This window comes from Xenopus laevis, chromosome 3S (genome assembly GCF_017654675.1).
Source record: "Xenopus laevis strain J_2021 chromosome 3S, Xenopus_laevis_v10.1, whole genome shotgun sequence".
Classification (NCBI taxonomy): Eukaryota; Metazoa; Chordata; class Amphibia; order Anura; family Pipidae; genus Xenopus; species Xenopus laevis.
Window position 1 is genome coordinate 25,405,392 of NC_054376.1, and position 23,803 is coordinate 25,429,194.

General features: G+C 39.5%; 2 protein-coding genes across 3 annotated transcripts in view; both read left to right on the plus strand.

Moving 5' to 3' along the window:
* adam28.1.S (ADAM metallopeptidase domain 28, gene 1 S homeolog) overlaps positions 1-2,792 on the plus strand; it is a 55,000-nt gene extending 52,208 nt beyond the window's left edge. Inside the window, exon 23 of one of the 2 annotated variants that reach the window (XR_005966587.1) lies at positions 1,594-1,634. Coding sequence is in view for 1 of the 2 variants with exons in the window: in XM_018255082.2 (XP_018110571.1) it covers positions 1,594-1,620 (27 nt within the window). In the remaining variant the exon portion in view is untranslated. Of the gene's footprint in view, positions 1-1,593 lie in introns of both variants that reach the window. The other variant, XM_018255082.2, reaches the window with a different exon arrangement.
* Positions 2,793-7,457: 4,665 nt separating this feature from the next.
* The window catches only part of adam28.2.S (ADAM metallopeptidase domain 28, gene 2 S homeolog), a 35,184-nt gene continuing 18,838 nt past the window's right edge, over positions 7,458-23,803 (plus strand). The window contains exons 1-7 of the mRNA XM_018255084.2: positions 7,458-7,640; positions 18,911-18,993; positions 19,874-19,950; positions 20,923-21,001; positions 21,148-21,224; positions 21,367-21,550; positions 22,024-22,086. Coding sequence (XP_018110573.2) covers positions 7,577-7,640; positions 18,911-18,993; positions 19,874-19,950; positions 20,923-21,001; positions 21,148-21,224; positions 21,367-21,550; positions 22,024-22,086 — 627 coding nt within the window. The 5' untranslated portion in view covers positions 7,458-7,576. The remainder of the gene's footprint in view (positions 7,641-18,910; positions 18,994-19,873; positions 19,951-20,922; positions 21,002-21,147; positions 21,225-21,366; positions 21,551-22,023; positions 22,087-23,803) is intronic.

Genomic DNA, 23,803 nt, shown 5'->3' on the forward strand with positions numbered 1-23,803 from the left:
ACTCCCAGAGGAGCTGGAAGTGCTGCCTGTTACTGCAAGAAGCAGAGGGAGCCTGTGACTCTCACAAAGAGTATTGTGAAGAGAGTGAGGAAGCCAGGAGGCTGAATATTACCTGGGAGAAAGTCCTGTGAGTACAGGGGTGAACCAACCAAACTATTTGTTGTGCTGATTGTCCACAAGGGGCCCAGTCTAGTCAGGGACTGCTTCAAAGTGTGAAGGTAGTGCCCAGTGGGCTAGGTTTTATTTTTATGATTTATTTTGTATCCTGAAAATGGTCACCCCTGTGTATGTGGATTATTGACTGTTTGTGCAAAGTGGGAAAATAAACGTGTGTCCCTGTCTTTATGCTCCTTTTTTTCCTATGCTGCCTGCTCACCATTGACTAATCCCCCTAAAAGTTACGTGTTCAAGCCGCCAGCTTGCCACAATACCTATACCTAGAAGAAAGTTCTGTATTTAGACCTATACCTAGAAGAAAGTTCTGTATTTAGACCTACACCTACAAGAAAGTCCTGTATTTACATCCCACTGTACACCTACAAGAAAGTTCTGTATTTAGACCTACACCTGCAAGAAAGTTTTGTATTTAGACCTAATTCTAAAAGAAAGATCTGTATTTAGACCTACACCTACAAGAAAGATCTGTATTTAGACCTACACCTACAAGAAAGATCTGTATTTAGACCTATACCTACAAGAAAGTTCTGTATTTAGACCTACACCTACAAGAAAGTTCTGTATTTAGACCTATACCTAGAAGAAAGTTCTGTATTTAGACCTACACCTACAAGAAAGATCTGTATTTAGACCTATACCTACAAGAAAGTTCTGTATTTAGACCTATACCTAGAAGAAAGTTCTGTATTTAGACCTACACCTACAAGAAAGTTCTGTATTTAGACCTACACCTACAAGAAAGTCCTGTATTTACATCCCACTGTACACCTACAAGAAAGTTCTGTATTTAGACCTACACCTACAAGAAAGTCCTGTATTTACATCCCACTGTACACCTAAAAGAAAGATCTGTATTTAGACCTATACCTACAAGAAAGTTCTGTATTTAGACCAACATTTGCAAGAAAGTTCTGTATTTAGACCTACACCTACAAGAAAGGTCTTTATGTAGACCTACACCTACAAGAAAGTTTTGTATTTTGACCTACACCTACAAAAAAGATCTGCATTTAGACCTACAACTTAAAGAAATTCCTGTATTTTGACCTACACCTGCATGAAAGTTCTGTATTTAGACCTACACCTACAAAAAAGTTCTGTATTTAGACATACACCTGCAAGAAAGTTCTGTATTTAGATCTGCACCTGCAAGAAAGTTCCGTATTTAGACCTACACCTACAAAAAAAGTTCTTTATTTAGACCTACACCTACAAGAAAGTTCTGTATTTTGACTTAAATTGTATCAAGTGTAGTTCTCTAATTTGACTAAATGTGTTTGTTACATCCCGTGGCATTGAAATGGCTGAAATGAATCAAGTACACCTACACATCAAGTTTTATAATAATCATTACTAATAAAGGCGCCCTATAGTGATCTAGGGGACTACTACAACGTGATCTGCTTTTTATTTCAGGCGCTGAAGCCCCCGGTGAGGAGTTAAGATGGACAATGCCACAAAAGAGATTGTGGGTATTAACCTGTGTGACTACTGCTCAGCAGTTTAGACCATGAAGAGTCTGCCTGCACCTCTCTAGCTGTTGCTAGGTCACTGAACATCTCTGAACACTGTTTTGGGAGTACTGGTACTGTGGTGTGAGCCTGTAAGGACATAGAGAAGGATTGTGCTTTTATTTGTTTTACTATTTGGTGTTGGGTAAGAATCTTTGTATCTGAGACGCTCAGATCTTGACTGATCTAAAGTTTATATACGTCATTGTCAGGTGCCGCCATTTCTGTTGCTGCTGTGGCCTCCTCCCATGTGACTGGGTGAGGAACCAAAATCCCCCTGTTATCTTAAATGTTTCTCTCCCCCTGTATATATTTTAAATGATCTTTGTGTGATATTCTGATATTGTCTTTTTAATTTTTAATTCTAATACTGTATATTTACTTTATACTGCTGAATGAATACACTTAGGGTAATGGAATGTTTTGATCGCAGAGAAAGGAAGCAGTCAAAACACCCCATCCATATTGAATATTAATAGTGGTGACAGGTGGAAAGAGGTATTTAGTTGGCCTTTAACCACCAATGTTTTCCACTGGATGGCAGCAGCAGACCATAGATGTGCACTCAGAATCTTTGAAAGCAGTGCACCTTGGGAGAAAATTGTCATTCTGTTGCTCAAGGGACCACAGTAGAGCATGAGTCACTACATGTCCACCTATCTCTTTCGTGCAGAAAGGAATTCTCAGGGCATTATGGGTATCTGCCATTCCTTATTGTCTCTTTTTCTATGGTTCTAGAAAGAGAACAATTTCCTTCCACTTTCTGTACTGTAAATACATATGTAAATAGTTTATGTCAATAGAGGATAGTGTAGGGAAGTGTGAGAATGAGCAAGAGCTGGGTATTGAGGGGCGTGCGTGAGCTATTTATTGTTGTGTGCCATGTGGTTAGTCCCTTACAATCCTGTTGTTTGTCAGCCCATTAGTTCCAATTTTAGTACCAGTTTGATTCACTGTACATCCAGTGCCAACGACTGCAGAAATCAGATTTTATCAGATATTTTTATTACATATGCACCTTTATGAAAAAGGCTCCTTTTACTGTTTTGTAAAACTTTGTATATTTTATACACTGTAACTTTCAATAAACTCTCGTTTTATCAAGTTGGTCTGTGGAATATATTGAAAAGAGGATACGGAACTGGCACAAGTGACCTGGGGAAAAGGATGGCGAAATAGCGATTTTGTTGGGCAGTAATAATAAACGCACATACAAAAGTATTTATTAACACAAAGACTTTGGTGAGATCATATCACAGCTGGCTGCCCAAAGCCAATGACCCCCAATTGATGCTAAAACCCTTCAACTGCTTGGGCACAAACTTTCTGAAAACTCAGAATGCCACAGCTACCTACCACATTTCTATAGGCAATCACTGCCTATTCTAAGTACCAGTCATTCCTTGTCAGGCCCAGACTGGCAATCTGGGGTTTTGGCAAATGCCAGAGGGGCTGCTGTAAGATGCCATAGAAAGTCACAATTAAGTGGACTGATGGGGGTTGTGTGGGCCTCTGTGTACTTGTAATGCCAGGCTTATTTTAACTCCCAGTCCAGGCTTGTTCCTTGTTACCCTTCATATTGATTATTTGTGCCCTTTGGATCCACTCAGGTACCAGCAACTCATGTCTGAGACCTCTACATTTACTCTACAGTTTAGCTATGCCCCTGACATCTTCAAGTTTATGCATTTTCCTTTGAGTGCTGTTCTCCAATAACACTTTAGTCCAGGTGCCTCATTGGGCATGGAATATGTGCCCAATTATGTTCACATGCTCTGTGTGCAAGAGCAAGTCCTATGTGCATAACATGCAGGGCACAAACATACTTCTCCCTAGTTTTAAATCACATCTTAATGCTCAAAGGAGCAACAGCTTCACTTCTTCTAGGCATTCAGTCCACACTGTGAGACCGGCAGTAAGGTAATGGGTGAACTTCGAATAGGGATATAAAGTACAAAGTTCATCAATCACCATAACAGGCAAATGCCGTTTGTTTGTTAGTGGAGCTTTTTCGTAGTGTCAGTAAGTGCTCCTGCAACCATTGTTTGGTCTCTACTGACTACTGTAAACAATAAACTACTTCCCCCATACTTCCATTCTTCTTTTTCATACCCACCATCATTCTTCTTGTCCAAACAATGGCAATCCCCCACATATAAATAAGTATTTAGATGAATGTGATTGGCTAACAAGAATGAAGTAATGGAGTTGCATTATTCAAATGTGGACAACATGTTGCAGTAATGTTGTTGTAATTGCCAGTCCAACTCATAGGAAATGCAGCAAGACTGTGGTTAAACGTATTTCCTGAGAACATAAAACTGGAAACGTACACTTAAAGAAATGTGGTTTCCACACCTGCATGTGTAAGACAGGTATACTTTTCTGCCAGTGATGTTTTTGGTGGTTTACTGCAAATCTGGTTAAAACGTCTAACATGACAGTTGTTTGTATAAAGTTATAGAAGTGGAAAGGTATTTATTCACACCTTGTTATTTATACATCCCTGGATAACTCTAGCCTTGCCTGCAAGCACCTCCTAGTGGGAGAGCAAACGTGATGGGTCACACTTTGCAATTCAAGGCAAAGTCCTGGAATGCACACTAACATAACAATTGCCCATTGCTGCCCCACCCCCTGTAATTTTGATGGTGCATTGATGGGTACAATAATTGGGGCACAAGCCATGGAAAGCAGTTAGTCACCAAATGTTTTCTACTCTTTAGTGACAGCAGAGAAACCGAGTATTACAAAGTTTGGGTTGCCCTGTTTCAGCCTTGATTAGAACCAAATTAGCATGAACTGTATAATTCAAGTCAAATTAAATATATTGCAAACTGGGCTGATGCCATTCATCTAATCTCTGGTGTTGGGTATACATACTGTTGGTTAGAGGAAAATGGCAAGTGTGTAATTTAGCGTAATAAAAGAAAAACTGGCACTCAGAGCTCGATGCATGCGGGCAAAGCCCTGCGTGTTTATTACAATGTATCACATTGTAATAAACACGCAGGGCTTTGCCCGCATGCATCGAGCTCTGAGTGCCAGTTTTTCTTTTATTACGCTGACTACAATTGGGGTTGCCGATCCCTTCTGACTGTGCACCGGGCCAGGGTGTGTTGGTGGGTTCTGGAAATTGGACTAAGTGTGTAATTTAGACACCAGAACTAGAGGTTTCTAAGCTGCCAGAAATAGAAGGCCCCTAACAGGTCCTCCTGTCTGATATAAGACAGATAATATTCACCAGTGGTTTTTAGGAGTCCTAAATTAGTTTGCTGTGATGTCCAGTTATGTCTATTTCTGCCTCTTAATGAATAATAATATTAAATCGGTCTGGAGTGATGGCGGTCTCTCAAAATATTTTGGTGTTGGACTCAGTAATGGCTATGCACACCACTGTAAAGCTTATTCCAACACTCATGTCCCATTTAGAGCCAATAAACTGCACAACCTATTCCTAAAGGTATGATTATGTGCCATTTGCATTGTTTGGGGAATTAAAAAATCCCTTGAAAGTTATCTCTACTGATCTCAACTGATACCACTTGGCTTTTTGTTCATTAATCATGTGTCTTCCATATCTAGAGATGAAAGCAAAAACAGCCACTAACAGAAAGAAAGTTACCATCTATAAAAGCACCTAGACCCATACTTGGATATTAATCACCATTGATTACAAGGCATACTCTGGATTATGAGTGGAAGGGAAGATGGCAATGAGCTCTGTCCACAGATAAACTTCTGTCATATGAGCAAAGCAATATAATTTCTTATGTACTGAGGTCCCTTTCTCACACATTCATGTTAATCCGACTTCCATTTGTTTCATTGTGTCATACAATGTTTGTTTTTAACATAGAACTATTAAAGCTTAAACCATTCTGTGCCTATTTCCATCTGTTCGACCTCATTAAAGCTTTTAACCCTTCCAATAAAAAAGGGATAGTAGCAGTATGGAGGAGCCATTTGTAAATAAATTTGTAAATTTAACCTAAAAATAAACATACAACAAACTAATTTATTTAACATATAAACTCAAGCTGGCTATACATTATAATATCCACTTGTTTGACAAAGTTGTCAAAAAAGTGTATCTTTTAAAGTGGGAAATATTAGTTTGCTTCGATCGTTTGGCCCTTGGGCCAATGATCAGATCATAATTACTGCTATGGTGGTAATCTAGGGTTGCCACTGATAAGAAAAACCTGTCAAAACTGAACAGGTGTCAAGTCTCCGGTGATCAGATAAAGGACGGCAATAATGGAAATATCAAACCTGCCTCATCGAGTGCCCCATACACAGTCAGATAAGTCTAAAGTGCCCAAATCAGCATCTTAAATCTGCTTCATCCATAGCAATGAGGAAACCAGACTCTGAAAGAACCAAGGGGAGTAGAGGCTCTACTGGGGCCCTAACTGGTTGTTATTTGCCACGTATATTTCCATGTACAATAATTTTATATAATTTAGGGGGTGTGGGTTGAATTTAATTCAATATGGGGCACAGTAAATTTAACATTGTCTGTGTAAACAAAGGTCAGATATACTGTAAATGTTAGGAGAGGGCAGAGATTAAGATACAGGGAATGGAGGAGGTATGCCAGAAAGAGAGAGGCAGAAGCTGGTGAGAGGGATGGGGCAGATGATAGGGGACTGGGGATGGATGGCATCTGTCCAAGGGCAAAGTATGATGAGGATACTTATAATAATTTCTGTATGAGGGAGGTATGCCAGGAAAAGATGCCACTGACTAATACATTGAATGGAGAAACAGATGCTGGTGCATTTTGTAAGATGGGGGGGGGGGTGTTAATGTGAGAACATCACCCCTAGTTAAAGAAGTAGGCTGGAAATGATATACATCTTGGGCTTCTCTACCAGCCAAAGGCAACCACAGCCTTTTAGCAGGGACAATCTGTGTCTCCAAAGATGCCCCAGTAGCTTCCCTTCTTTTCTGCTGATTCACATGCTCTGTGCTGCTGTCACTTACTGAGCTTAGTGACCCACTCATAATATACAGTACACATAAAATAGAAATTTCACAATATGAGGCTGATTAGTAATTAATACAGATAATTAGCTCAGAAACCAGCGCAACTAGCATCACATAATTTAATAATCAGCCTTGTAGCATCGGCTTATATGACAGACAAATATAATTTCTGCTTGCAAATTTGCTACATCCCCTAAGCCAGGGCCGGAACCAGGGGTAGGCAGAGTAGGCATGTGCCTAGGGTGCAAAGCTGGGAGGGCGCCAGGCACGTACCTGTCTCCTACCCCAAGTCCGGTTCCCTTCTTTTCTCTTCGCGCTTCTCAGCGCTTCTGCGCATGCGTGCGCGAGCAGGAATTTGCGCATGCGCACTTGAGCGCATATTTGCAGAACTGCCAGGCCTGCCTAGGGTGCCTGCCCAGCGTGGCTCGGCACTGCCCTAAGCTTAGCTTCTTAACAGCTGCTCAGAACCGACTTTCCAAGATGGTGACCCCCTGTGACCAGTTTGAAGTCCTGGATCATTGCTGCTATTGACAAGCTGAAACTTTAGGCTGGTGTAATAAGTTCAGTATATAAAATATGGCTAATATGAATATTAGCCATACTGATTTTTAGAATTAGGGGAGAGCAGGTTAAAGCAGATGGACTGTATGAGAGGCAGGGAATGCAGAACTTTGATGGTATCTCTGATGTCACCATGGCTCCCTACACTATAAGATTGCCCACTTCCCCTTTGCTGGATGTTGAGCAACTTGAAAATCCTGGTATATAACACACACTCATTATTTCGTGTTGCTTTCTTGAGTTGCCTTGCTGAAAATAGACTCGAACCGCTGGTAAAAGCTATACTAGAAAGGGTCTGGTATCCTGACTTCCTGCCTACCAATCTTCGAAAAAATATGCTACAGGCTGTGCTACCAACGGCGCTGCTCCTGTCCACGCTCTTCAGCGGCCACATTCTAGGTGAGTACCCACATCCCACTTATAGAGTTATTGTGGGAGCCATAATTACTCAATAAATTACTCTGTAAATCTGCTTTTTAAGAACTAGTGCTTCATTGTATTTGAACAAAACAGCAGAAATTCAGGTTAAAATGAGTAAAGTGATTTCTTTTTTTTGTTACAACAATTTTTATTGGGTTTTCATAAACACAACAGATTATAATTCACATATTAAGTATGTCAAGATAAACATAAAAGAAGAATATACATTGCTGCATGTCATGACATATCAAGGAATTGAACAAATAAGTGCATATACTTAAGATCAAAGATTCCAAAGGAAAATAGATAACATAGCATATAAAATAAAAGGGAAAAAAAAAATAGTAAAAAAAAACAAAATAAACCAAATTTTTTTTTTACAGATTTAAATGAAGAGAACTATTAACTAATACAGCAGTATCAAACATCAAAAATATCTTTGAACTAATGGAGACTCTTTACATATAAAACTATTAGATTTGTAATATCCCTAAGATTTCAATTTCATGACAAGAATCAATTTGTTTGAAGAAAAGAGACCAATTGTCTAAAAATCTGCACTTTAAATGAGGGTTAGTTATTTTTGTCCATAACGCTTCTTGCCAACATAAATGATTTATCTGTGATAAAACATCCTTCATAGAGGGCGGAGTTTCCGAAAGCCAATATAGAAGAAGAGTTTTCTTCATAGCAGCAACAAAACGATGAATCAAGTTATTAAATTCTTTAGTATTGGGTTTATACTGGTTTATTCCAAAAATAAATGGGGAGCCTATATTCAAAAGAGCATGTGCTGGAGAGAATGTAAAGCATATATTTAACTTTAAACAGAGAAAATCTTTTAGTCTTTGCCAAAGCAACTTGACTTGAGGACAACTCCATAAATAATGGAACAGGTCCACATTTTCATGTTTACATTTCGGGCAATATGAGATGTGACCTGAACCATAACTGTTATGAAATAGCTTCCCATAACCCAAATCGATCAGTCTGAAGTGCTGAACTCTCCAGTTTTCTGAGGAGAAATGTTTGTTAAATTTAATGATGGAAGAGGATAACTGGAAGGGGGTGATTTCGCAGAATAAGTATTTTGACCATTTCAGAGCTGCGTCTTTAAGAAGATGCGTTATAATAGAAGGGGGGCACCAAAGTTTCCAAGTTATATAATTTATATTTTCTCTTATCTTCAAACCAAGCTGCTTTTTTAAAACTGCCCAAGTAAGAAGATCTCCATTAGTAGGATTCACAAAGTCCCTATTCAAAAAAAGGATGGTGCTTTTTATGGGGTAACAAATAAGAGGAATATCCGGATTTTGAGTTTTTCCATAGAAGTTGGATTGGCATGAAGGGTGTCAACATATGATTAAAGCCATGGCTGGAGAATAGCAATTTCCAAGTAAAAATTGAGTCCCTAAATAAGGGATTTATTTTACACTCAAAAGGAACCTCCTTCCATTTCAGATGAAGAATATGTATGAAATGGGAGTCGGATATAGGGAAAAGTTCAAGGGCAGGATTTGTATATTTTTCTCCCCCAAAAGTCCACTCAATTAAATATCTGGAAATTGCAGCTAAAATGAATATTCTGAAATTAGGATATATTAGTTTAGGGAAAATTAAAATCTTAAATAAAGCAATCTTACCTTTTAAAGTGATTTCTTTATTAAAATATTTAATTTATAGTCAAATGAGCAAATCAAATTTCTCCTCTGGTTGTGGTGAGAAGTACATGCTTATGGCTGCTGTTTGCAAGGTGAACTGATAATAGTTAATTCGGTAGAGGACTTTGAGGTTAAACACGGAAAGCATTTAAATACAATCTAATGACACCCTTGTGTGTGTGTTGTGGAAAGCTTTTATAACGGTAGGCAAGTGGATTTCTTAGACAAAGAGGAGTCAGACACAAAAAATGCAGAAAAATAAGACTTTGCCTTTAATTGTTCAAAAATACAACAACAGGGTGTTTGTCTTCATATGATAATATCATACCTCCCAACTGTCCATTTTCCTCGGGACAATCCTGGTTTTGACAGCTCAGGGGTTCTCTTTGATCTCCTGCACTGATGCCAGTAAAATATAGTAAGTTTCTGAAATAAGAGGCTTTTTGGTAGAGAGCTCAGAGCACTGAGCAGCTGCACTTAGATACATTTGTAATAATTTAAGATAAGCAAAGATACAATTGAAACTAATAAGATAAGCAAGTCTCTTGGGAGAACGGAGACTAGCAGCTTATTATTAAGGGCAATTTCACCTACATTAGCAAAACTGATATAACACATAAAACATGGCCTTAAAAATCCCAGAAATGTGTTCAAACTTTCCATAACCTGCCAAATTTTGTAAAATGGACGTGGTAATTAGGGTGTGTGGCCATTCAATGTGCAGGGACAAAAAACCATCAGAAATATGTTTTTGTGCCTCTTTATACTTTTCAAATGTTGGGAGGTATGCAATATGGCATCAAAAATATACCTCTCCCAGACTCTGGACCACCACAATATTAGTGCCCTGTTACTCACAGTTCAGAGAGAATATCTCTCTCTATTACACAGGCCACACAGCCTGCTTCCAAGTCATCTTTACTGCTGCACTTTCTCCAAAAGACTCTCTCCAAGCACAGTCACAGGTCCCTTGGCATTTAATTTCTCTCTCAAGCTCTGTCTCAGGCAGTCTCTCTTTGTCAGACACTGCACTAGGCATCCGCCTTCAGCCCATATCATACAGCTCGAATGCAGACTTTGCTGTACATTTTCATGCCAGACAAGTGTGTTTTCAAAACATACTGTCACAGAGTGCACAATGATATGCAATGACAGCTTGCAGTTGGTATTTTGTGGTTTCTCAGTTATTTAACACACATTATATGCCAACAGAGCAAACTATACATCTGTAGGAAATTTAAAGATACAGTGCCCACTACCCAAATATAGGAACACTTCAAATATATGGCCACCTCCAAAATCTGCTATTTCAACTCCCTATCTATCATAGATAGGTAGAAAGGCATACAGATAGATAAAGATAGATACATACATACACACTTAGTTAGATAATAGATAGGTAGATAGATAGATTATAGATAGATAGATATATAGATAGAAAATAGATAGATGATGGATAGATGGATGGATAGATGAGATAGAAAGATAGATAGATCGATAGATAGATAGATAATAGATAGATAAATGGATAGATGGATATAGATAGATAGATAGATAGATAGATAGATAGATAGATAGATAGATAGATAGATAGATAGATGATAGATAGATAGATAGATAGATAGATAGATAGATAGATGATAGATGATAGATAGATAGATAGATAGATAGATAGATAGATAGATAGATGATAGATTAATAGATAGATAGATAGATTGATAGATAGAGTTATTTGACCTATTGATACGGCAGAGGGTCAACACATGCACATAACTTTCCAACTATTTCATCCCCTGCCATATAAATGGGAATTTAGTATTCTACCCATGTCCCCAATAGGGATGTAGCGAACGTCGGAAAAAAAGTTCGCGAACATATTCGCGAACTTGCGCAAAAATGCGAGCGGTTCGCGAACGGTTCGCGAACCCCATAGACTTCAATGGGAAGGCGAACTTTAACATCTAGAAAAGACATTTCTGGCCAGAAAAATGATTTTAAAGTTGTTTAAAGGGTGCAACGACCTGGACAGTGGCATGCCAGAGGGGGATCAAGGGCAAAAATGTATCTGAAAAATCTGCCTGTGTGTGCTTGGAAGAGATAGTGTAGGGGGAGAGCTGTTAGTGATTTCAGGGACAGATGATAGTAAGCTTGCTGGCTAGTAATCTGCTTGATACTGCTCTGTATTGGAGGGACAGAAGTCTGCAGGGATTTGAGGGACATTTTAGCTTAGGTAGCTTTGCTGGCTAGTAATCTACTGTTCTCTTTAAACAACTGCCATACGTTGACCTTGTAGGCATTGTTTGCCCAGTTTTTTTGGACGCAGCCACTGAAGCACAGTTGCCAGAAAAAATATGCCATATAAATGCTGAAAATAGTAATTTTTCGCCATACGTTGACCTTGTAGACATTGTTTGCCCAGTTTTTTTGGACGCAGCCACTGAAGCACAGTTGCCAGAAAAATTATGCCATATAAATGCTGAAAATATAAATTTTTTTGGTTGCAGCCACTGAAGCACAGAGGCCAGAAAAATTATGCCATATAAATGCAGAAAATATGCATTTTTTTGGTCGCAGCCACTGAAGCACAGTTGCCAGAAAAATTATGCCATATAAATGCTGAAAATATAAATTTTTTTGGTTGCAGCCACTGAAGCACAGAGGCCAGAAAAATTATGCCATATAAATGCAGAAAATATGCATTTTTTTGGTCGCAGCCACTGAAGCACAGTTGCCAGAAAAAATATGCCATATAAATGCTGAAAATAGTCATTTTTTGCCATATACGTTGAGTCAACGTATGGCAAAAAATTACTATTTTCAGCATTTATATGGCATATTTTTTCTGGCCTCTGTGCTTCAGTGGCTGCGGCCAAAAAAACTGGGCAAACAATGCCTACAAGGTCAACGTATACACTACTACAGCGGTGGATACGGATTACGTAAAATATATTATGGCTGCTTGAAAAAAGTCACTCCGGTGTTTTTTCTGGAGACGGTAATATTATGGATATTTAGACAGAATGTGAACAAGGTCACACAGCTAGATGGCGGGTTGACGAAAACAGTGTGCAAATAATGCCTACAAGGTCAACGTATACACTACTACAGCGGTGGATACGGATTACGTAAAATATATTATGGCTGCTTGAAAAAAGTCACTCCGGTGTTTTTTCTGGAGACGGTAATATTATGGATATTTAGACAGAATGTGAACAAGGTCACACAGCTAGATGGCGGGTTGAAGAAAACAGTGTGCAAATAATGCCTACAAGGTCAACGTATACACTACTACAGCGGTGGATACGGATTACGTAAATATATTATGGCTGCTTGAAAAAAGTCACTCCGGTGTTTTTTCTGGAGACGGTAATATTATGGATATTTAGACAGAATGTGAACAAGGTCACACAGCTAGATGGCGGGTTGAAGAAAACAGTGTGCAAATAATGCCTACAGGGCAAATAATGCCTAAAAGGTCAACTTATACACTACTACAGCGGTAGTAAAATAAAAAAAAGTAAAATAAAAAAAAATGAATATTAAAAAAAAAAAATTAAAGTTGGTGCTGCTGAACTACTAGGAGCAGCAGATTAGCACACCAGTCCCACTCCCCAACACTGCTAGACTAATAGCACTGGGCTCTTATAGTAGTAGTAGTAGTAGTAGTAAAACAACAAAAAAATAAATAAAAGCAGTCCTTACAAGGACTACTGTTATTGCAGCAGTCAGCAGATGAGATCAGAAGCAGGACAGCTGCCCACTGCAGCTACATACAGAGCACTGCAGTAGAAGGTAGATTACTAGCCAGCAAAGCTACCTAAGCTTAAATGTCCCTCAAACCCCTGCAGACTTCTGTCCCTCCAATAACAGAGCAGTATCAAAACGATTACTAGCCAGCAAACTTTCAACTGTCCCTGAAATCACTAACAGGCAGCAGCTCTCTCCCTACACTATCTCTTCAGCACACACAGGCAGAGTGAAAAAACGCTGCAGGGCTTCGGTTTTTATAGGGAAGGGGAGTGGTCAAGGGGAGAGCTTCCTGATTGGCTGCCATGTACCTGCTGGTCTGGGGTGAGAGGGCAAAAAAAAGCGCCAACAATGGCGAACCCAAAATGGCGAACGTCGCGCGACGTTCGCGAACTTCCGGCGAGCGCGAACACCCGATGTTCGCGCGAACAAGTTCGCCGGCGAACAGTTCGCGACATCTCTAGTCCCCAAATTGCTTGCACTAACGTCCAATCAATCCGTGTGTTCTCTTAGCGGATCAACTGTGCTCAGGTGTGGCCAGCAATAATTTCATTGTTCTCTAACCCTGTAATGTGCATTTACATATTACTACATCTTTAAAAAGGAAGTTAATTTAATATAAATATGCCCCCCCCATAAAAAGAGATAATGAGCTCAAAACATACTAATTCCTTGGTCAGATTGTTGATTACAGGTTTTTACTCATGGGGTTTAACTGGGAAGGGGAATCAGATTAAATACATCCTCCTACTCTATCAATTGCCCTGAAGAAGCAGAAAGAAATACAATGTTATAGAGATGTTTATATATGCATGTTTATACACAGTGTATACACAGTAAAACAGAATAGTCAGGAGGCATTAAACACAAGGTGGGGCTCAGCTGTCTGTGGATTATTTATATCTGAAAATAATTTATCATTAAAGTGCATTTCCCCTTTAATGATGAACACAAACCACAAGAGTCAGTCACAAATAAAGAAGGAAATTGGGTTGTGACGCAACTCAACACAGTTGCTCCATACAGGAAAAGCACAGCAATAAGTTCAGTGCAAATGGTGCTGGGAAATCTCGTAAAAAAACAGTTACATACATTATTTCATAGGAGCTGAGGCTGAAAAAAGACACTGGTTTTTGCCCCAGTAAATCCTCCCTGAATCAGATTTATTCATTAATGTTTATATTAGGGATGCACCGAATCCAGTATTCAGTTCTGGATTCGGCCAGGATTCGTCCTTTTTCAGCAGGATTCGGATTCAGTCGAATCCTTGTGCCTGGCCAAACTAATCCGAATCCTAATTTGCATATGTAAATTAGGGCGGGTAGGGAAATCACATGACTTTTTGTAACAAAAGAAGAATTTTTTCCACTTTTTCCTTTCCTAACCCTAATTTACATAGGGTTCGGATTCGCTAGTGGATTCCCTAGTTTATATGAAATGGCCCCTTAGAGGGAAAACCACGCAGGATATATTATACCATGTTGCTTCATAATATCAGCACAGCTATAGGATCTATTATCCAGAATGCCTGGGACCAGGGATATTTCCAGTAAGGGATCTTTCTATAGTTTAGACCACCAAAGTGCTTGCTGAAAAGCACTGAATCATAAAATAAACCCAATGTGATTGTTCTGCCACCACGATGGGTCCACACAGTTTAGTTACCATTGGGTACTAAGTATTGTTTTATTATTGCAGAGAAAAAGGAAATCATTATTAAAACTTCTTAAAAATTTGATTTTAATGGACTCTTTAAAAAATTAAGGAACAATATATCTGAGTAAACACACGTGGGCTTTCCCTGTTTGCATCCAGTTCTGTGTACTGGTAATTGTTGTCCCTTGCATGTTTAGATGGTGTCTGTCCCTCATACTGGGCATCACTGGATATATCTATATGAAAGGACAGGGTATGCTGGTGGGTTATTTGTTCTTCATGGGCGATTGTCATCCTGTAATTTGGATCTTTCTGGATAAGGGATCCCATACCAGAATCTACAACAGGGATTTTTAAGCAGTGGTCAGACAACTGTTTTTTAATGACATGGACAATGAACTGGAGGCCTCTGATGATTTACTCGGGACCTTAGCTTTACTTGGGTTCCTTATCCTTCTTTCTACTTTGGGGCAATTTAAAATACTCTTATATGGTCCAATGGTAGTGTCTTCCACTGGCACGTAGCAACCAATGTCAATGTAGGCATCTGATCTTCTAAGGAGCAACCCCAGATGGGACAATCAGTCAACCTCATATTCATTCCTGACCAACCCACTTTGATCTGATGGAATTGGCTATTGGGTCCAGAGACCATACGGCCTTGGAAGACCCTCGCGCATCTCATTTCAGTTGCTATTTCTGTTTCTTGTGACCTTGGAGTAGGTTTAATATGTGTACTTCTGTACAGTGCTGTGTATAAACTCCAGTAAATCATAGCCCCATTATAAAGAAGTCTCTTCAGCATAATACAAATACAATGATTTGGGTCCCAATCCTGCAGGAACCCAGAACTTCCACATGTCCAAACAAGTCCATAAATGCAATACATTTGCTAAAACCCCGTGGCATAACTAGATATTACTGGGCCCCACAGCAAATAATTTTTCAGGCCATCAAAATGTCTAGAGGTTTAACCAATATTTATTTAAATTGTATATGAATTAGGGCCTCATGGGGCCCCTTTACCTCTATAGTTACGCCCCTGCTAAAACCTATTGTGAATTTTTTTATAAAAATTCCATATCCATTTTGTGAAAATGAATATGGCAGCATCACATAGGCTCCCAGCTCTAGTCACAATTCTCACTCATCAGCCACAGATATTGGGAAATGGGGTAAGATGTCAGTGGTCACATCTCCCACATACTAATGGGTGACTCAGGGCTGAAATACAGTTTTAGCATATTTTAATACAGGAACCTGCTATATAATTTTTTTTTTCCATATAGATATACAGATATAGATTGATGATTAGGGATGTAGCGAACTGCCGATTTGGTGTTCGCGAACACCGGTAAAAAATGCGAACGTTCGCGGACAGTTTGCGAACTTCGAACACCCGCTAAAATCGTTCGATTCGAACGATCGAAGGATTTTAATCGTTCGATCGAAGGATTTTCATTCGAATCGAACGATCGAAGCCATTCGATCGAATGCTTTTCATTCGATCGAATGCTTACAATCGTTCGAACGAATGGAAATCGTTCGATTTTTAGCGGTCGAAGGAATTTGAATGGTCGAATGGTCGAACGACTTGTATTCGAATCGAACGCGAACTCAAAATGCGAACGTTCCCAAACGTTCGCGAACATTTGGCGGACGCGAACGGTCGAAGTTCGCGCGAACTAGTTCGCAGCAGAACAGTTCGCTACATCCCTATTGATGATAGATAGATGATGATACAGAGATAGTTACATAGTTACATAGTTAAAACAGGTTGAAAAAAGACAGTCCATCAAGTTCAACCCCTCCAAATGAAAACACAGCATCTACACACACCCCTCCATACGTTCACATCAATTCTATATACCCATATCTATACTAACTATAGAGCTTAGTATCACAATAGCCTTTGATATAATGTCTGTCCAAAAAATCATCCAAGCCATTCTTAAAGGCATTAACTGAATCAGCCATCACAACATCACCCGGCAGTGCATTCCACAACCTCACTGTCCTGACTGTGAAGAACCCCCTACGTTGCTTCAAATGAAAGTTCTTTTCTTCTAGTCTAAAGGGGGGCCTCTGGTACGGTGATCCACTTTATGGGTAAAAAGGTCCCCTGCTATTTGTCTATAATGTCCTCTAATGTACTTGTAAAGTGTAATCATGTCCCCTCGCAAGCGCCTTTTTTCCAGAGAAAACAACCCCAACCTTGACAGTCTACCCTCATAATTTAAGTCTTCCATCCCTCTAACCAATTTAGTTGCACTTAGTCTCTGCACTCTCTCCAGCTCATTTATATCCCTCTTAAGGACTGGAGTCCAAAACTGAACTGCATACTCCAGATGAAGCCTCACCAGGGACCTATAAAGAGGCATACTTATGTTTTCATCCCTTGAGTTAATGCCCTTTTTTATGCAAGACAGAACTTTATTTGCTTTAGTAGCCACAGAACGACACTGCCCAGAATTCGACAACTTGTTATCTACAAAAACCCCTAAATCCTTCTCATTTAAGGAAACTCCCAACACACTGCCATTTAGTGTATAACTTGCATTTATATTAATATATTTTGCCAAAGTGCATAACCTTGCATTTATCAACATTGAACCTCATTTTTCAGTTTGCTGCCCAGTTTCCCAACTTAGACAAATCACTCTGCAAAGTGGCAGCATCCTGCATGGAACCTATAGTTCTGCACAATTTAGTATCATCTGCAAAAATAGAAACAGTACTTTCAATGCCCACCTCCAGGTCATTAATAAACAAGTTGAAAAGCAAGGGACCTAGTACAGAGCCCTGCGGTACTCCACTAACAACCATTTACCACCACTCTTTGTAGTCTATCTTTTAGCCAGTTCTCTATCCAGGTACAAATACTATGTTCCAGGCCAACATTCCTTACAGATAGATTGACAGAAGATAGATAGATAGAGAAATAGATAGATAGATAGATAGATAGATAGATAGATAGATAGATAGATAGATAGATAGATAAATGAGAAATGGATGGATAGATAGATAGATAGATAGAGAAATGGATAGATGGATAGATAGATAGATAGATAGATAGATAGATAGATAGATAGATAGATAGATAGATAGATAGATAAATGAGAAATGGATGGATAGATAGATAGATAGATAGAGAAATGGATAGATGGATAGATAGATAGATAGATAAATGGATGGATGGATAGATAGATAGATAGATGATAGATAGATAGATAGATAGATAGATAGAGAAATGGATAGATAGATAGATAGAGAAATGGATGGATGGATGGATGGATAGATAGATGATAGATGGATAGATAGATAGATACAGGGCCGGATTTGTTCCCCGGCCGCCCCTAGGCCGCGCGGTCCGACCAGGCGGTCGCGTGGTCCTAGCGCCCGCCTTCCCAGCGCCGGCGAAAAAACGCCGGCGCAGCTGGTGTAGTTGAATGGGGACGCGAACGTCTCCATAATGCGGCTGGGCGGCATGCCGCCCCTATTTTTTGCCGCCCTAGGTCCGGGCCTATGCGGCCTTGCCGCAAATCCGGGCCTGGATAGATAGATAGATAGATAGATAGATAGAGAAATGGATGGATGGATAGATAGATGATAGACAGATAGATAGATAGATAGATAGATAGATAGATAGATAGATAGATAGATAGATAGAGAAATGGATGGATAGATAGATAGATGATAGATAGATAGATAGATAGATAGAGAAATGGATGGATAGATGGATAGATAGATAGATAGATAGATAGATAGATAGATAGATAGATAGATAGATAGAGAAATGGATGGATGGATAGATGGATAGGTGATAGATAGATAGAGAAATGGATGGATAGATGGATAGGTGGATAGACAGATGATAGATAGATAGATAGATAGATAGATAGATAGATAGATAGATAGATAGATAGATAGATAGATAACCCTAACCCAATAAAAGGAACAAAATCAAAATACTGGTATATTTCATCATTATATGTGTGGGAAGGAAACACAAGTGCAATTTACTGGATTTAGCAACACCCACCTACAGCTACCAAGAAGAAAGGAAATTGCTCCGTATTTACATTAGCATACGTAGCATTGTCTTTATGAGTATTATGATGGTTAGTGGGCTCTGTGTGTCCTCACTGAACACATTTAGGTTAATGATGGTATTTTTCCTTCCAGCATTTGATCGGATACCCCCTGGGCACAAATATGAAGTGGTCTTTCCCAGGAAACTTCACTTTCAGCACAAAAGAGATACTCAGGTACCTTCCATCCAGATTATAAAGTAACAAGTGTCTAACTCGTGCCACTTCATATACAGACTGTTATTGCAACTGGTATTCCTACCTGGTAGGATGGCACACGTATATACGCCAACTTACATTTAGAAGCAGATTTAGCTATATCAGGGATAGGGGGTTAAAGAACTCCAGATATTGCAAATATGCCCAGAAGAAAAATGAAACACCAATCAATGCACTTAGTAGCAGTCAAATTGAGTCTATATCATGCATGCTGTTCAAGCTTTGTTTTATAAAACATAATTATGTTTGATCAAACACGGGTATACTTAGATTCCATCTGCATGATGTTTACAAGGGGCTCTGGTTGGCAGTACACCTGGTTTTTATGCAAACAAAACTTGCCTCCAAGCCAGGAATTAAAAAATAAGCACCTGCTTTGAGGCCACTGGGAACAGCATCCAAGGGGTTGGTGAACAACATGTTGCTCGTGAGCCACTGGTTAGGGAACTAGACCATGATCTAGACCATGTGATATTCATAAGGGGGACTATGGGCAAAGGAAGAAATTCTTCAGGCTTTGTGCAACTACAAGATGTTTTTCCTGAGACATAAAACACATATGTAGAACCAACAACTACAGGACAACCGTGGGTCTGACAAGTGCTGAATGCATAGTAGTAAAACCTTTCATCTTTTTCCATGCAGTAGACCAACATTCTGATACACATGTTCATAGGCTAGACTGGATTAAAATGGTAATACAAAAAAAGTCTACGTAACCATTTAGAGGCAGTGGATCTACTTTTGAAAAGTATTCGTTTATTGAATGTATTCCAATCTAAAACTGATTTTCTATCTTTTACTATCAGTTTTTGCTTATATTCGACTTTATTTCCAGAGCAAATATCCCAACACAGTACAATACGAGGTGCAGCTGGAAGGAGAACCGCTGGTTTTGAAGCTGGAGAAGACAGAGTACGTTTCTTATAAGTGTAAAGCATTTAAACGCTAACCTGTGTTTTTTAATTAAAGGAAACTAAAGATTAATTAAAGAAGTTGGCTAGAAATGTTGTACATTATGATTGTACATTATTATTAGATAATGAGCTCAAAACATAATAATTCCTTGCCCAGATTGTTGTCATGATTACAGGTTGGGATGGGATTTAAAGGAGAACTAAAGCCTAACTAAAGAATTAGCTAGAAATGTTGTACATTATGTTTTGTGCTTCTGTACCAACCCAAGGCAACCACAGCCCTTTAGCAGTAAAGATCTGTGTCTCCAAAGATGCCCCAGTAGCTCCCCATCTTCTTTTCTGCTAATTCACTGCACATGCTCTGTGCTGCTGTCACTTACTGAGCTTAGGGCCCACTCACAATATACAGTACACATAGAATAGAAATGTCAGTTAATAATTCAGATTATTGGGACAAGGCAGCTCAGAAACCAGTGCAACTAGCATCACAGACAGTCCTAACAAAATCCAAGATGGGAAACTCCTGTGACAACTTGGCCTGGTCCATTACTACTACTATAATAGTGCTGAAAATTTAGGTTGGTTCAAAAAATTCAGTACATAAAATATGGCATTTCTTGCTGATGAAGTGAAGTAAAATTAATTAAAAGCAAGATTCTGGGTCCTGTGGTTTATCACTATGGAATAAGATTTGGACCTGTTGTGCATAGCCCCCCAAATTCCATGAATTTGAAGCTGCCTTTGCACCTGCACTGATGTCAGGCCAATGTTTATCCAGAATATGCTCAGAATTAACTTTTTTATGCTTCCTCATACATATCACTTGCCTACCTGCAATGATGGCATGTGTAAATGCGATACAATTGCTTCAAGACACCAATCCATAGTTTTAATGGAAAGTAATTTGGTTGCTAAGGGTGTAAAGCTACATTCAATGTTTCGCACTTTACTGTTTTGTTGGATCCTGCAGAGATCTTATATCAGAGGATTACACTGAGACGCAGTACCTGCCAGACGGGACACCTAAGGAAACCAGCCCAGAGATCCAGGTACTATAGATGCATCTCAGAGGGAGTTTGGAGAGGAGTTTAATAAGGGAGTCTATGAGGGTGGGCCTGAACCCGTCGTGCATATGCCTCTTGTATTTTTGCATACATTGCTGATACTTTGCCCCTTCCGTACTTGTATTTTACAGGATCACTGCTATTATCAGGGAGGTGTGGAGAATGACAGCAGCTCTTTAGTTAGCATTAGCACATGCAATGGATTAAGGTGAGATAGAAGCAAATAATAGCAGATCAAACTGTACCCAGTGGTTTTTAACCTAAAGTTGTTTGTTGGAGGAATTATGCTCCATCAATGTGTGTGTTTGTGTATGAAGATGATGACCTACATATGCAGTATGTGCTTGTAGTGGGATTATCCAAACACGAGGCCGCAGGTACTTGATTGAACCCCTGAAGCAGACTGACAGCGAGGAGCATGCAGTGTTTCCATACCAGGCTCAGGAGTCTACTCCAAGGACTTGCGGGGTGACTAATACCACCTACATGGAAGGCAATTTCAGCAAGACATCTTTTTCCACCAACAATGAAGAGGTGAGACGTGGGGTTAAGTAAAATGCAGAGACTGTATGAATATGGCACTGAATTAGACATATGGCATCATAATATGGGGAATATTAACAGGCTGTTAAGTGGCATATCGACTAATCTAGCCCCTAGTGGTATGACTGAAAGGACCTGTTTGGGGGAATGTAATAAAAGTCCCAAAGAGCAAAACAATTAGCACAAATAAAAATAAAAAGTCTAATTTCGCAATGTAATACTCTTCCTTAAACTGTTATTACATTGTGAATTTTAATTGCGCATTGCGAATTTTAATTGTGCATTGGCCACTTTTAAGAAGTGCTTGAAGGTGTCGTAATCTTTTGGAGCAAACATAACAACTTTTTCAGTAAGAAGTTTTATTACATTCACTGCGCACTGGCACTAACTATAAAATTCGCAAACCTTCTTCCAGCGTTTCCCACAACATGCCTGACTCTAGCATTTACCTTTGTTTTATTCAGAGAAAGGAATTTTTAAAATCAAAGAAATTTATCCAGCTGTACATGGTAGCAGATAACTCCATGGTAAGTACAAATCAGATGTACAAATAAAATACCAATAATTGTATGATGTTATCTGGTATGGAGCCAGTCTCTCTAAGCAAAGTGTAGCTTACACACGTTCTATCTCTCAGATGGGCCCTTGGTGATTGTTTGGAGGAAGTGATCCCATGCTGCTGCACTCACTTACACTCAAATACTACACACACTCCTCTGGATATTCTTCTACTCTCATCAAACTTGAATCCCTACACTGGTGGATCATGTTGAGGTGCAAACTCCCTGCTCTCCTCAGTAGAACGTCAGTTTCTGCTGACTACGCCTTTAGTCCTATTCAACCTAGGACGCCCTTCTTCATAAAGCCACTCCCTCATCTTCCAATAAACTTTTATCTCCTCAGGATCTTGTTGTTTTCCAACAGCTCACTTGTCTAGGGCTCCGACCTCCTCTATGAGCAGATTATATGATTTCCCCCATACAATTTTCACTAGATGAACACCACCTGACATCTCTGCATTAATGGAACCTCCCAACACCCACATGACATTCCTACTATTAGGGGCCCATTCATTAAGTTCGAGTGAAGGAATAGAAGAAAGAAAACTTCGAATTTCAAAGTGTTTCTTTGGCTACTTTGACCATCGAATGGGCTACTTCGACCTTCGAATCGAATGATTCGAACTAAAAATCATTCGACTATTTGACCATTCGATAGTCGAAGTACTGTCTCTTTAAGAAAAAACTTCGACCCCCTAGTTCGCCACCTAAAAGCTACCGAAGTCAATGTTAGCCTATGGGGAAGGTCCCCATAGGCTTGGCTAACTTTTTTTGGTCGAAGGATAATCCATCGATCGTTGGATTAAAATCCTTCGAAACGTTCGATTCGAAGAATTTAATCGTTCGATCGAACGATTATTCCTTCGATCGTTCGATCGAACTATTTGCACAAAATCCTTCGACTTCGATATTTGAAGTCGAAGGTTTTTAATTCCCAGTCGAATATCGAGGGTTAATTAACCCTCGATATTCGACCCTTGATGCATTTGCCCCCTAATGTGTGAGTCAGGAAAACTCAACCTACACCTGACCATAACCCGCAAAATATTGCCACTGGAGCTCCTGTGTCCAACCTGTACTCTTCTTGTGTCTTCTTGCTCTGTACCCTATTTCTTTGCAGGCCTTTGGTTCCAAGACAGGGAATCTTCAAGAGTGTACTTCCCCAGTCTCACCCACACCCAACCCTAACCTGCAATGGTTGGCCAAATTTCAACCCATATCCGCCCAACTGATGGTCAAAGCAGGTTTTGGGTCAACCCGCACATCACTTATTCCTGCACCTTGATGATACTACACCTCCTCCCTGAACCACATGGCTGACTATCAACCAATTACACCTAGTCGAGTGTCTATTGCTAGTCATTTCCAGATTGTGATTCAAACCTCTACCATGTTGCTAGTGTAAATGCTAGCAATATAATTATTAGAATTATCTACCCAGTGGGGCAGTACATAGGTCACACTTCTCCTTTAAAGTAGAATAAAGGTTAAAACTAAGTAAGACTTGTCAGAAAGGTCCACCTAAATATACCAGTGAACCCTCAAAGTAGTGCTGCTTTGAGTCCTCTATCAAAAGAAACACTGCATTTCTTTCCTTCTATTGTGTACACATGGGCTTCAGCTTAAACCTCCTTGCCCTGGGCGTGAGCATGCTCAGTTTGCTCCTCTTCCCCCCACCCCTCCC